Here is a 13,433-nt window from a genome sequence, read left to right as displayed (position 1 = left end):
GGTTCTTTTTGGTACAGAATTTCAAAGACCAAGGCTCTACTGAGCTGAGTAGTGAGGCTTCTACCCGATGTCAAGGGCTTGGCACAACACCATCTTAAATATTTCCTGTCCCTTAGGCCAATGCGAGCAGGAGAAACGGGCTGAAATACTGAAGTAGCAGCAGGAGTTGTGGTGCTTTGAAGGAGGAGAGGCTGCCTCTCAATAACAGAGTTGGGGCAGCTGCTGAAATGCGACAAGAACAGGGAAAGTTGAATGGCCCTGGGTGCACCCCTACTCAGGGTTGGGTATCTGGAAAGGGTTGTGCTTTAGGTGGAAGCAGGGTCTCCTCCTTTCTTGGTTAATTAAGCAGCATAACCAGAGGCCTCCATTGCTGGTGAGAAGTGGGGTCCAGGGCTGCCTTCATCTGGTGCCCCTGGGAGCAAGACCCCGAGCAGTGTGGCCTGGGGAGAGGACCGATGCATCGCCAAGAGTGAGCCTAGATACCAAGAGAGAGACCAGGCTAGATACAACCTATTCAATAGGGCAGAGCTGGCCTAACAGCCCATGAAGTTGGGGTCTTCACTCTGTTCAGGCCTGGATTGAAGGAAACTAGGTAAGACTAGTTCAGGAGGTTAGGCAACTTGTTCCTCTCTATACCCCAGTTTGGTATGAACTTTGAAATTTGAGTGTCTCAAGGACCTGCTCAGCCTCTCTTCTGACTGCCTTGGGCAGTCTAAGGACCAGAATAAAGTTGAGACCGCAATAAGAATCCCTAACCAGAAAGGACAAATACAAATTTTATTTTTCCCCTTCTGACAATACATAAGCAAATCTGAAATATGTGGTGTCATACTAGCAAGAAACTATGACACTGGACCCCAAAATTTTACCCCTATTCTGAAGCATGACTTTATAGAGCAGGTGGCAAATCAGGAACCAAAAGGGGTTAGGTGGGGCACACAGGATCTTACAGCGTAGTGTCAGACTGGAGGCACACAAGTGTTTCACTGCTGTTGCTGGAGAAAGCTGGGCAGGCTGCAGCATGTGCTCCACACTACTGTGACTGGTGGCTCATGGGGAGTGGGGAGCACCTGAGCAGTATCCTCCTGTAAGATGGCCTCAACTTCATGACAATGGTGAGCTACTGCTGGTCTGTCCCAGTTCTCCCTCCCTACCCTGCCAGCCCCAGGGGCTCATTTGGAAACCACCTCCAAAGCTGAACCACCACTACAGGGAGACTCCAGCTGGCCTGCCTGACCTGTGCCTCTTCTTCCATTGCCCTAGTTCCAAAATGGTTGCTTCAAGTTGCCTGGGTGCTCCCGGGAAACCTTTGAAGAAATAGGCAAGGAAGGGTGCATGGAGCTGATGAGACTGGAAGGGTTTCCACCTACTGGCTGCCCTCTGGGTAGGGTGCTTGATTCTTCATCTGTAGAAAAAAATAAAAGTAAAATGGGCTGATAAGACAGGGAGGCAGAGTAGAACTAGGAGAGGGCCATCTGCAAACATCTAGTCTGTTTGCTCCCTGCCCCCCACCCCTGTGTCTTGGGAGCTTTAGCAGCTCCAGGACTACTCTAGATTTTTTTTTTTTTTTTTTTTTTTTGGAGGGTGGTAGGCATTTGGAATTGGACCCAGAGCTTCTCTAGCACTTAGCTACATCCCCAGCGCCCCCATTTTTTTTTATTTATTTATTTATTTTTTTTTTGGTACTAGGCATTGAACTCGGGCACTCAACCACTGAACCACACCTCCAGCCCTATTTTACATTTTATTTAGAGACAGGGTCTCACTGAGTTGCTTAGCACCTCGCTTTTGCTGAGGCTGGCTTTGAACTCCCGATCCTCCTGTCAGCCTCCCAAGCTGCTGGGATTACAAGCGTGCACTACGGTGCCCGGCTCTCAGCCCCATTTGATGCTTCCTGAGACCTGGGAACTCGGAACCAGCAGGCAAAAGGAAACATTTTCTCCACCTAACCCATTCTCATCCCAGGGCAGTTGTGACCCAGGTCCTAGGCTGTAGTAAAGGCCTCCTAAGCTCAGCAGGCCAAGGGTGAACCTGGGTAGGTGGAGGAAGGGAGCTTATTATGGCCAATTTCCTGGCAGCACTGGCCTTGCCGAAAGGGCCCAAGAGGCAGTATGGGCTTGGCCCACCTTAAGGATGACCAATCATAGGAGAGGGTGTGGGAGAACCAGTAATATTCAGGTCCTTTAATACTAAACAAATGACCATCTTCTCCAGCCAGGAATGCCACTGTGCCACAGCTTCCCTGGGGAGCATGGTGCTGTTCAGACAGCCCAAAGACCCTGGGGGAGTAGGTGGGAGTAGGACCAGGGAGAGGGCAGAAATTTGGGTTTTAACAGGCTTACCCAGTGGTTCTTATGTAAGGGCTGTGAGGCCATAGAACACATTTGTGACATTCCCTCTATAGTGCTCAGATTCCTCCTGCCTTCCAGGTGGAGATGATATTTCAGCTCGCAGTGGACCCAAGTGCCCAGCTGCTTGGCAGTAGCCCCTGGTATAGCCTAACTGATCGAGCCTTGAGCTGAGTGGCTAAAATGGAGGGCCAGGCCCATTCTTGAGCACTTCTCAAGTTGAAGTCATATGCTAGCCCCTACCCCACTATTGTGCAGCAAATCCAAGTCCCTCCCTTGCTCACAAGGAGGTCAGAAGGACCAAATACAAGGGGGGAAGAGGGGCAGACCACTCACTGCCTGCTGGGTGTCTGTGCTTCCCTCGGAGCTGTCTGCCTCCAGATGGGCCTTCTGGCCGCTGGGCTCTTGCTGGGGCTCTGGAGTTCTGCATGAGGAGCCCTCACTACCAGGGCTCCTGTGCTCTTCACTGTCCTTTGTTCCTGTACAGAGTTGCCTGTCAAGGGTCGAGTTGGAGACTCCAGCTGACCCCATCAGGGTCCAGCACTGATCAAGGGCATCTAGGGCTTGAGAGGGCAAGAAGCAGGTGGGCCAGGATGCTGCTCTGGCTCCAGATAGCTGCTGAGTAGGTGGGGGTGACAGAACCACCCAGAAGCCACAGTCATCCTTCAATCAAGAACAGCTAGAGAAGGGCTGGGGAGATAGCTCAGTCAGTAGAGTGCTTGCCTTACAAGCACAAGGCCCTGGGTTCGATCCCCAGCACCACAAAAAAAAGAACAGCTAGAGAGAGTAGAGGGGAGGTGCACTCCAGGGAAGGGAGGCCTGCAGACAGGGAAAGCCCCAGGCAGAACTCTTGGCGCCCTGGCATCTTCAGGAGCAGGAAAAGCTGGGGCCTGCTGAGAGCATGGCCTGGGCCCACCCTCAGGTGCCTGACCTGCAGGATGGTCCCTCTGCTGGTCCATGTGCTCCAGACTCTCCAACAGGCTGTCCACTTGGGCTTTGATCTGGCTCAGCTCCCCCCGGATGGAGTGCAGTTCCTCAGTCCCAACTGCTAGGAGAGGGACCAGGGTTGTGCCTCAGCTCCTGGGCACAGAGGCCACAGGGGCTGAGGGCAGTGCTACCAGAGGGCTGGCACCTCTCCTTATTGTGGGAAGGTCATTCAATTCCTCCCAAGCTCCACAGGTGAGATCTATGTTCCCTTACTCACGCTTTATCTGCCTGGGGAACAGGTGGTTATTCCTGGAAACTTTGTGGGGGCTGCACCTGTTCTTGACTTCCATACCCACGTGGGTCCTTCTCATCTTGGAAGGCACCTGGCTGATGAGTGGAGGGATCCTCTGGTATTCATACATTCTATAGGGACAGGAGAGAGAAGGAGTCAGGCCAATCAGCATCACCAGCTCCCCCAGAGGACCCAGGAGTAGGACCCAATCACCTGTAGGGAACTTCTTCTCTGTGTAGCTCGAAGTTCAGGTTGTAGTTACTGCTGCTGCTGCAGAGACAAATGGGAAATGGGGGTGGGGGGTTGTCGCTGTCGAGGGCCAGAGTTTCTACCTGGTGCCTAGTTGGGGAAGTGGAAGTAAGGAGCTCTTCCTTAGAGCTCCAGGATTCTCCAGCTGAAGAACCCCTTGGGACTTGCTCAAGGTCACTTTGAGAGACCACAGCAAACCCGCTTTCCCCTGGTTTGACTCTGATGAGGAGCTAATGGTTCCTGGTGGCAGGAAGGGTCAATCACCTGTAGGCTTCTGGCCCTCCAAAGGCTTCTCTGCCTAAGCTGGGCACTGTTGATGTTCTGGATCTTAGTTTGGCAAAGGATGCAAAGGAAGAGTTAAATCAGAGCCTACAGCCACTGTGGGAGTGTGAGAGTCTTTAATCCTCCTGTGGTAATTGCTAGGATGCAAGGCCTAGCAGACAGGGTCAGCAGGCAAGGACAGGGCTGTAGCCAGGTCACCCGCCCCTTTGCTGCAGGCCTTGGAACTGGACAAGCTCCAGAAAGAACCCAGGCACACACTGGCTGACTTCACCCCTTCTCACACACACTGGGCACTCAGGTATGCGGTGCCAGGAGGGTGTGGGATTCGTTCAGAGAGACAACTGGGTCTCTCCTGCCAGGGAGGAAGGGTCTGTGGGGGGACACCGGCAGGAGCTTCGGGTCCTATAGCGCTAGGCCTGGGGAGGGTGAGGAACTGGGGATAAGAGAAGCGGGAGGGGAGAGAAGTCCTGAAACAACTTGCTGGCACTGCTCACGTACGCAGCTCAGGCCAGCCCAGGATAGGCGAGGTCTGTGGGGTCCCCGAGGGCGGTTCCTAGGGTTGGCTGGCCCTTCCCTTCGTCCTCAGGGTCCCCAGACTGCAGGCCGACCCCGCTTTCTGGTTCAGGAGGCCTGCGTGGATTGCCCAGGAAGCACAGGGCTGCCGACGATTCCGGTGGATGGGAGGAGGAGACAGGATCTGCGAGCCGGCGCAGATCCCATCCCACCGCCGCTCCCTCCCGGCGACTTGGGGTTTGGGACCGGAGGAGTGCTGTGATCAGGATCCAGATGACCAGTCTCCGCCACCGAGAGGGCGGGGCAGAGGCCAGATCGCAAAGGATGCCTGCCTTCCACCACCTGGGCCTCAGCGTAGGGGCTCTGTGCACCAGCGCATTGGTGGTTCAGTGGTAGAATTCTCGCCTGCCACGCGGGAGGCCCGGGTTCGATTCCCGGCCAATGCACGTGGTTCTCACTTTCTTTTTTTCAATCTTTGTTATTTTTGGCCTCTTTTCCTTTTTTTTTTTTTTTTCTTTTGTCGTTTTCAACCTCTTTAACCTTCTTCCTGTTTCGCAAAGTTACTACTTTAAAGGTATTTTTATGAGTAGCCAGGAACCGGTCATGTGAAAGAATAGAATTTTACTAACTGCGGTTCATGCTGAGTCAGGCAGGGTGGAAATTGGGTTTGGGGCCTTAAGGAAGGAGGACACTTCAGACCACCTCTGCCTCAGGTCTTGAAAGCCCAGAGGCTCTTTGAAATGGAGACTGAGTTCCTTCAGGACAGGCAGGCTCACTCACTCCCCAGGGCCCCGCCCCCGCCCCCACCACAACCCCAAAGTGGCCCCGGGTGGGACCTGGATTCAAGCTGCTGGGGAAAGAACTGGAGCAGAAAATATGAACTCCGAGGAAGGCAGCTAGAACTGAAAAACTGAAGGAGCCTTCATCCGGACTCAAAAGGGTCATGTTAAAAAACCTGGTGTGCGTCTGGCACAGTGGCACGCATCTGTGATCACAGCTACCTAGCCTGAGACAGGAGCATCGCAAGTTGAAGGCCAACCTCAGCAAATTAGCAAGACCCTGTCTCAAAATTGAACAAAATAAAAGGGCTAGGGATGTGGATCAGTGGTACAGGGCCCATGGGTTCAATCCCCAGTACCAAAAACAACAACAAAAGACACCACATGTGATAACTAAGAGAACCACTAACCTTCCAACAGACAGAAGATCACAAAACCTTCTCAACAGACTAGCTGAGAGTCTTGCACACAAGATGGCAAACCAACACATGGCATATAAGGTCTACATCACCAAAGAATGCGAAGTTAAACAAAACAAAACAAAAAAAAAAAACACCTACTCAGCAGCCTCAAAAAACAACAGTGAGAAGTTGCTCACACTGTTACACTGCAGGTAACACCAACTCAGACTGCTGCTAGCAGGGAGAGATTTGGTCTAATTACTCTTGAAGTCAACCTGCAGGTACAGAGGCATCTCAGAGCAGCCCACACCCAACCCTGCCATCCCACTTCCAGAGATAAGCCAAAATGAATGCCAAAAGTAACTGGAACCACGATACTGGGGTGTTTGCGGCTGTGCTGTTCCTAAGAGCAACCACCTCCCCTCAGAGCAAGGCAGAAATCTCCCAAGTGCCCAATCAAGGCCTGAAGCTGACTGCAGCCCTTGCAGATGCCCAGCTGAGGGGACAAAGAGGTCAATGGGAGTTCAATATACCCTCCTTACACCAGCAAAAATGGTATGTTTGCCAGAAAACGTTGGTGAGCTCCTTTATGAAAACGTTTAAAGATCCTGAAAATTACTTTATGGGCTCAGGAAGCTCAGTGGTAGAACTCATTCACCAAGCATGTGGGAAGTGCTGGCTGGGTTCAGTTCCCACACCACCAAAATATTGCAGTAAGTTTCCCAAGTTAGGGGCAAGATGTCATACCGAAGGTTTCCATTCACTACTTTTCAAATGTTTATACCTGGAAAAAGTCCTCAACTTCCACAAGTGAGCTTGCCCTCAAAAGACTAGGCCTGGCTCCAGAACAGAGAAGGAGCACCCTGCCCCACCAGCACCAGGTTAGTTGACTAGAAAAAGTACTGAAATGTGCTAAGTCAGTTTCCTGAGGCTGAGGAACAAGGAACCGTCTCACCAGGATGAGCAGCGTGGTGTGGGCAGTATACTTATGGACCCACTTGGAGTTCTTGTCCTGTCCAGGGAGAACCTAGACAAGTCAGCAACCAGTCTCCCTCCCTAGCCAGTCATGAGGCAGACTCACCAAAAGATGGCTGTTCCCTGCTGCCTCTTCTGGCCTGACCGGGCCGGGCTGGACCTGGGTTCTCGAGCCATGTCCAAATCTAAAGAGAGAGATGGAGAGTGGGGCGGAGGTGAAGGAACAAAGGCAGGGGTGCTGTGGGAGGGGAGAGGGAGCACCTGCAAACAGGGCCCTACTCTTCAGCTCTGGAGGGAAGGCGGACAACCAGTCCATCAATGGGCAGCCTAGCCTGGCCTCCAAGGGACCCAGACCCCCTACCCAAGGACAGGCATCAGGCTCCAGGAGTTCATCCTAGAGGTGGCCCTAGACAGAGAGACAGACCCTTTGGCACACTTCAGAACAAAAATACTCCAGAAATTTGGGAAACAGGAGGCTACTGCTTCCTTCAGACCTATACCCTCAGTCAATCAACCCCATTGCTCAGGCCCTGTAACTGGGGGTGGTACTGTCAAAAGGTGGGAGAGGGTTTGCCTGTGATCCTTGTGTCCTCTAAGGAGACACCCAGTCCTAGTCTGGGTTACTTCTTGAGTGTCCTCCTGCTGCCGGCCCAGGATAAGAACCGTCCGTCAGCCTGTCTGCCTGCACACTGGCCTGCTTGCTCGCTGCCAAGCCCACGCCCCACACCTGCCTCTGTACTAAGCCCCTTGCCAGCTGTCACTGAAAGAGCCAGAGTGGCTTAGAGTGAGAAGCAAGTCTCAAGTTAAAAAAAGTGTTGCCCTCAGACAAACAAATCTCTTGACCCCAAGCTCAGATTATTTACCTTGAACTCAGAAGCAACACAGAAAGGCAAAAGGCACAAAACAAGATGTGGAAGGCACACTAGGTACCCAGCTCTGGGATGAGCTCTGGAACTTGAATGCTCATAGGAAGAGGAAATCCCAACTCTTGGTGAAGCGAGAGGCCAGTAATCTTTATGAAATTCTATTAAAGTGAATTTAACAGATTTGAAGTACAAATTAGAAGTCCTTCATCCACATTTTTTAAAAAAGGAGGTTTAAGTAGTATTTCATGGTTGCCAAATAAGTGTATCTGCTAAGTCTTAGGAGAATACATTTAAGTATTTAAGAAGAAAATATAGCTGGATGCTATGGCACACGCCTGTAATCCCCGAGTTGAGGGAGGCTGAGGTAAGAGAATGGCAAGTTCAAAGCCAGCCTCAGTAACTTAGTGAGGCCCTGTCTCAAAAAAATAATAATTAAAAAGGGTTGGGGATTTGGCTCAGTGGTAAAGTGTCCTTGGGTTCAATCCCCAGTACCTGAGAGGGGAGGGGAGGGAAAGGGGGAAGGGGACAGGTAGGGAAGGGAGAAAAGAAGACTAAATTCTTCAGGCCAGTTTGTAATGGATGCCTTGGGCCCAAGGAAGCAGAGAGCAGGGCTCCACGAGGGCCATCACCCTGGCTATCAGTGCTGCTGGCCGAAGGGCCACATCTCCACTTAGAACAGTGGGGTGGAGGCTCCCCCTGGGACATGTGTGGGGCTGGCTGAGTTCGATGGACTGAGGATTTTGGGCAACCTTGGGAGGAGGGTGCTGAGGACCCTGGATTCCCCCTTACCATTTGGACAGAGAGGTCTGGAGCTGTGTTTGGCTTAGGACCAACCCCAGATCGCTTATGACCCAGTAGGCAACTGAGTGGCCATAATATTACCAAGAGGATGGGTTTCTGCAACAACATTTGAGGTCATATCTGGGGCAAGGAACGTGCTGGTTGCTAGTGAAACCATGGACAACCGTGAGTCAGGACCCTCCAGCCCAAGGGGCTCCTCTGCCTCAGCTCCCTTGTGTGCAATGACGGCAAGGACAGGTAGGACACCATTCCTATATTCCAAGTGCAGGGCAGGCTTGTGGGTGTGCAAGCTGTGCCATCGTAGAGGACCCTCATTCAGACAGACATTGTAGCACAGGCCCTGGGTTCGATCCCCAGCACCGCAAGAAAAAAAAAACAAAAAAAAAAAGACGGACATTGTGCTTACTGTGTGCTCCTCTGTCATCACCCTGAAATTCTTAAAAGTTTTTGAGCAAAAGCCTTGAATTTTCATTCTGTATCAGGCCCTACAAATTACATAGCTGGTCCTGTGCCTCAGCCTCCACCAAGCTACCTGAAGTGGATGAGCTGGAAGGTTCCTTGAGGCTCTGCCCCCTGCAGTGTTCATATCTGTCTTAGGAATCACTGCCTTTGCTCTGAGTGATATAGGGCTCTTGACTCTGCTGTGGCCCTCTCAATCCAGTCCTCCCTGCCAGACTAGGAACCTCAGTGGGCAGGTAGGGACAGCATATAAATCACCCCAACACTGAGCTACTGGATCTCAGCTACATTCCACCTGCAGCCTGACTCCACAGGGAGTTCTGCAGTATGAACCGCACCACAAAGAAGAGCCTGTCCTTTCTGTGCCCACCCTCTAATTCACCTCTTCCTCTTCTCATTCCTACCTCAGAACAAACAGAAGTAGTCCCTTTCTAGAATGGTGTAGGGTGGCTTATACTTTTCAAAGTCTGTTCATATTTTGAACAAGAACCCTGAGAAATAGGGGGAGAAAAAGTTTTTTTTTTTTTTTTTTTTTTTTTTTTTTTTTTTTTTTTTTTGGTACCGAGAATTGAACTAAGGGGCACTCAACCCCTGAGCCACATTCCCAACCCTTTTTTCTATTTTATTTAGAGACAGGTTCTCACTGAGTCACTTAGTGCCTCACCATTGCTAGGGCTGGGTTTGAACTCTCAATCCTCCTGTCTCAGCCTCCTGAGCCACTGGGATCAGAAGTGTACTGTCACTTGGCCCAGCAAGAACAAAGATCTTTTTTTCCCATTTCTCATACTAGTAAACAGAGGTCCAGGGAAGCAGAAATGGATTCATAACCCAAGCTTCTTGATTCCTAAGCAAGGAATCTTTCCAGAAAGCCTAATGTTCACCTGTGCTTTTCTCCAGCATCATAACTCCACATCAGTCAATGTCCACTAACCAGTGGGGAAACTCACTCAATCCCAAAAAGTGACCTAAGAACAGAGAAATTTTCAATTGTGTTGGGAACAGAACAAATGCAAGAAAGCACATTTTTAGGTCACAAGAAGGTCAAAGGAAATAAAAATGGTATGTGTGGAGATCCAACCAGCTTCCCAACTGCCTACTCTAGCAGGCCTTGGGGGACTCCACGTGCCAGGCAATTCTTATTTCATTCACTTTTTTCAACTACATCAAAGAGATGTGTGGGTTTGAAGTCACAAGTCAGCTGAAGCTGGTTCAAGGGAGGACTGAGAAGTCAAGTGATGTAGCCATTTGTGTACCACTATGGGAATGTCATGTCATGAATGGACCCTCAGGCCAATCATCTCCTGGTTCCTCTTTTTCACCATTTTCCACTGGAGAAGACAGATCCACACCAGGGGAGAAGATGAGGAATGCTAATAATGCTGTATCCTCTCTGCTGATTCAAGGCCAGTCATGTAGTAGGTGCTCAATTGATAGCTGCTGAATAAATAAACTAACCATTACTGATGCACACGTCCAGAAGTGGGCTGGAGGTCTTTGTTCCATATTAACTGCTCACAAAGCCCCCTAGAAGAATCCTAAGAGACACACCCTCTTGCATTCCCTCTACTATGAATGTTTGACTGCATGGAATGTGGTAGGTAGGACTGTTAGCGAATAGGAAACGAGACGAAAGACAGAAGATGACTCAGAGACACAGGAGGTCAGCAGTCAGGTGTGAAGAAAGCAAAAGAGCAAAAATATGAGGCCAAACCAAGATAAGGACAAGAACAAGGAAAAAAGAGGAAAGCAGAAAGAGGCGGACATATCAAACAACTGGTCTCCCTGGAGTTCACTGAGCTGACTCCCAAATGTGCCCACCCTGAATTCATCTGATGGACAGAATATAGTCAACTTATTTCAAACTGCTCCTAGGAAGAAAGGATAGGGTTATTTTCTCATCTTCAGTATTAAAGATTGCAAGTAACTAGGCTCTGTGGCACATGCCTTGGAGGAGCTGGGATTACAGGTATGCACACAGGTGCCCAGTGAATTCCTATTTTTTGCCTTGCATTGTGCTATTAACATTACATCTGTTATTTCATTTACTCTCACAGCAACCTCACAGGTAGATGCTATGACTACTCCTATCTTTCAGAGAAGTTATTGGATGTGTCCAGGCCCACTTGGACAGCAAGTAGAGAGGAGTCATGAGATCTCCATCCCCTCCCTCACAACTGCTATATTGTTCCAAGAAATTGGATAATTTATTGCAGAGCCTTTGCATGGGACTACACCATTATGTCTCCACTCCACTCTACACAGCATCCAATGGCTGGTAAGTCCTTGGCTAGTGTGTGTGTAGTGGTGGGCCAGGGGGAGGGCAGCCTGCTAACACAAGCACTGTGGTCCTAAGTCCTGGAGGTACCAGGGGCTTCTTGCAATGAATATGAGTCACTCTTGGCTGCCCTATATCCAAGCCCTTTTCCTGTTCTGTGGTAATCCCAAACTTTGAGACAGAGCTGTCTTTCATGAAAGAAGCTGAAAATGCCCCTTTCTGCTTTGCTTTCCCAGTCTTCCTAGCAACTAGGGCTGGAAATATGGCTTAGTTCCTTCATGCAGATCCACCGATCCCACTTTGAAATAAAGTTGCTGATGGGAAGCAGCAGTTCAGCAATTGGTGGCAGAAGCAGCTACATAGCTTTCAAAGATGGTGGCATCTTTGTCCCCTTCTGTGGTGCCTCTTGTAACTCTATGCCCAGCAGAGGCAGTAGGGTCTTCACCAGACAGTTCTACTAGGTGAGCTCTTCCAGAACTGATTCTCCTCCCCTTCCAGATCTCCTGGGCACTAACAAATATTTTCCACAAACTCATTTCTACTTAGAGTTGCCAGAATTACCTTCTGTGTTTTTTAAAAATATCTTTTTTAGTTGTAGATGGGCACAATACCTTTATTTTATTTTTATGTGGTGCTGAGGATTGAACCCAGGGCCTCACATGTACCAGGCCAGTGCTCTGCCACTGAGTCACTGTTCTAACCCCAATTTCTGTGGTTTAAACTGACAACTTTAATTTAGACAAAAATAGGACCAGGAGTGAATGAAGCAAGAAGCCCTGAAAGAAATAGGCGCAATCTCAGGCTGGTAAGTGACCACAGGACCGTGGAAATCCAGCTAGTATTAAGGGACAGGATGCCAGCAGCCCATGGCAAGACAGTTAATCCTGTGATCCCCAAGAACAAAGCATTCATCTAAGACATAGCTTTGAGGGAGTTAGTTCCTCCTGTCATAGAAGAGTACAAAGATCACACTGAAGTCAAAATCTGTTGGGCAGGTAGTTGTGCCAATGACCATAGGAAGGCAATGCCAATGACTACCTCCATCTTTGGGCACCTTGGCTGCGAGGACTATATTCCCTAGGTCTCCAGAGAGCAAGGATCACTTTCCAAACATAACACATGGCAGTCTCTCTGGGTACACAATGAGAATATTGCATGTTTACATTCATCTTTATTTTTATTTATTTTTTATATTTTTAAAATTGTAGATGGACACAATACCTTCACTTTATTTATTTTTATGTAGTGCTGAGGATCGAACCCAGTGCTTTGCATGCGCTAGGCAAGTGCTCTACCACTGAGTTATAACTCCAGCCCTACATTCATCTTTATATTTACCCTTTAAAATTTTTATTTGTGTCTCTTTCATGATGTACATAATATTTTAGTACTGTAGTACATGGAGACAATATGTAAGTGAATACACAGAGGAGGCACATGGGTTTTTTTGTTTGTGCACTTTTATGTGGTGCTAACTATTGGACCCAGGGCCTCACACATGCCAGGCAAGTGCTCCACCACTGAGCTACAACCCAGCCAAGGCATATGTTTTAAAGTTTTTTTTTTGTTTTTGTTTTTGGTACCACGGATTGGACCCAGGGGCACTTAATCACTGAACTACATCCTCAGTCCTTTTTTATATTTTATTTAGAGACAGGGTCTCATTAAGTTGCTTAGGTCCTCACTAAATTTCTGAGGCTGGCTTTGAACTCACAATCCTCCTGCATCAGCCTCCTGAGCTGCTGGGATTACAGGTTTGCATCACCATGTTGGCTATGTTTTAAATTTTGCAGTCAAAATATATACACAAAGCACCACATTGGTGACCGAGAGAGAGAGCTATGCCTTCTAGAACCAGGTTTAGAACACCAATTTGAGCCAGAAGGCACTGCAAGGGGTTCACCGTCCAGTTCTGGGCAAAACCTCAGGAATGGGCTTCGTTTCTCCTGGAAAGTCTGGCAGGCTTGTTCCATATTTCCTCTCTCCCTGGAGACCAGCTGGTTCTCATTCTGAGTTATGGTCATACTCATCCACTCTGTTGGCTTTGCTTCCCTCTTTCCCCTGGGGAAGGTAAACACAGGCTGGAACTTTTTTGGGGGGGGGCGGTAGGGGATACTAGAGATTGAACCCTATCTACCACACACTATATCCCCAGGTTTTTTTGTTTTGTTTTTTTTTGTTTTTTTTTTTTTTTTTTTCCAGACGGGGTCTTGCTAAATTGCTGAGGCTGGCCTCAAACTTATAATCCTTTTGCATAAGCCTCCTG

General features: G+C 49.3%; 1 protein-coding gene and 1 non-coding gene across 6 annotated transcripts; one reads left to right on the top strand and one right to left on the bottom strand.

The window, feature by feature from the left end:
• Positions 1–786: 786 nt before the first annotated feature.
• On the bottom strand, positions 787–4,919 carry LOC124967389 (heterogeneous nuclear ribonucleoproteins C1/C2-like). 5 transcript variants are annotated; one of them, XM_047529641.1, is made up of 7 exons: positions 4,597–4,917; positions 4,081–4,143; positions 3,781–3,837; positions 3,553–3,698; positions 3,280–3,396; positions 2,685–2,827; positions 787–1,405 (listed from the first exon to the last, which is right to left on the bottom strand). In XM_047529641.1, the coding sequence occupies exons 4-7, from the start codon at positions 3,695–3,697 to the stop codon at positions 1,367–1,369; spliced, it is 444 nt and encodes a 147-aa protein (XP_047385597.1). In that variant the 5' UTR covers position 3,698; positions 3,781–3,837; positions 4,081–4,143; positions 4,597–4,917; the 3' UTR covers positions 787–1,366. The 5 variants fall into 5 exon arrangements, with proteins under 5 accessions (XP_047385597.1, XP_047385599.1, XP_047385600.1 ...); XM_047529643.1 differs by lacking the exon at positions 4,081–4,143 and having other exon boundaries at positions 2,685–2,841; positions 4,597–4,919; XM_047529644.1 differs by lacking the exon at positions 4,081–4,143 and having other exon boundaries at positions 2,685–2,841; positions 3,280–3,393; positions 4,597–4,919.
• A 67-nt stretch (positions 4,920–4,986) lies between these two features.
• Positions 4,987–5,057, top strand: Trnag-gcc (transfer RNA glycine (anticodon GCC)). Its single transcript has one exon. It is a non-coding gene; the product is annotated as a tRNA-Gly (tRNA).
• The last annotated feature ends 8,376 nt before the right edge of the window (positions 5,058–13,433 follow it).

Source organism: Sciurus carolinensis, chromosome 16, assembly GCF_902686445.1.
Source record: "Sciurus carolinensis chromosome 16, mSciCar1.2, whole genome shotgun sequence".
NCBI lineage: Eukaryota > Metazoa > Chordata > Mammalia > Rodentia > Sciuridae > Sciurus > Sciurus carolinensis.
This window is presented reverse-complemented; position numbering and strand designations above follow the sequence as displayed.

What these genes read in the sequence shown, in the direction of transcription:
- LOC124967389 (XM_047529641.1), bottom strand. Translation starts at nt 3,697, where the DNA reads ATGTATGAATACCAGAGGATCCCTCCACTCATCAGCCAGGTGCCTTCC. An exon ending in GTTCCCCAGGCAGATAAAGC is followed by an intron (nt 3,397 to 3,552) that starts GTGAGTAAGGGA and finishes TCCCTCTCCTAG; the next exon opens with CAGTTGGGACTGAGGAACTG. An exon ending in GCACAGACACCCAGCAGGCA is followed by an intron (nt 1,406 to 2,684) that starts GTGAGTGGTCTG and finishes TTTTTTCTACAG; the next exon opens with ATGAAGAATCAAGCACCCTA.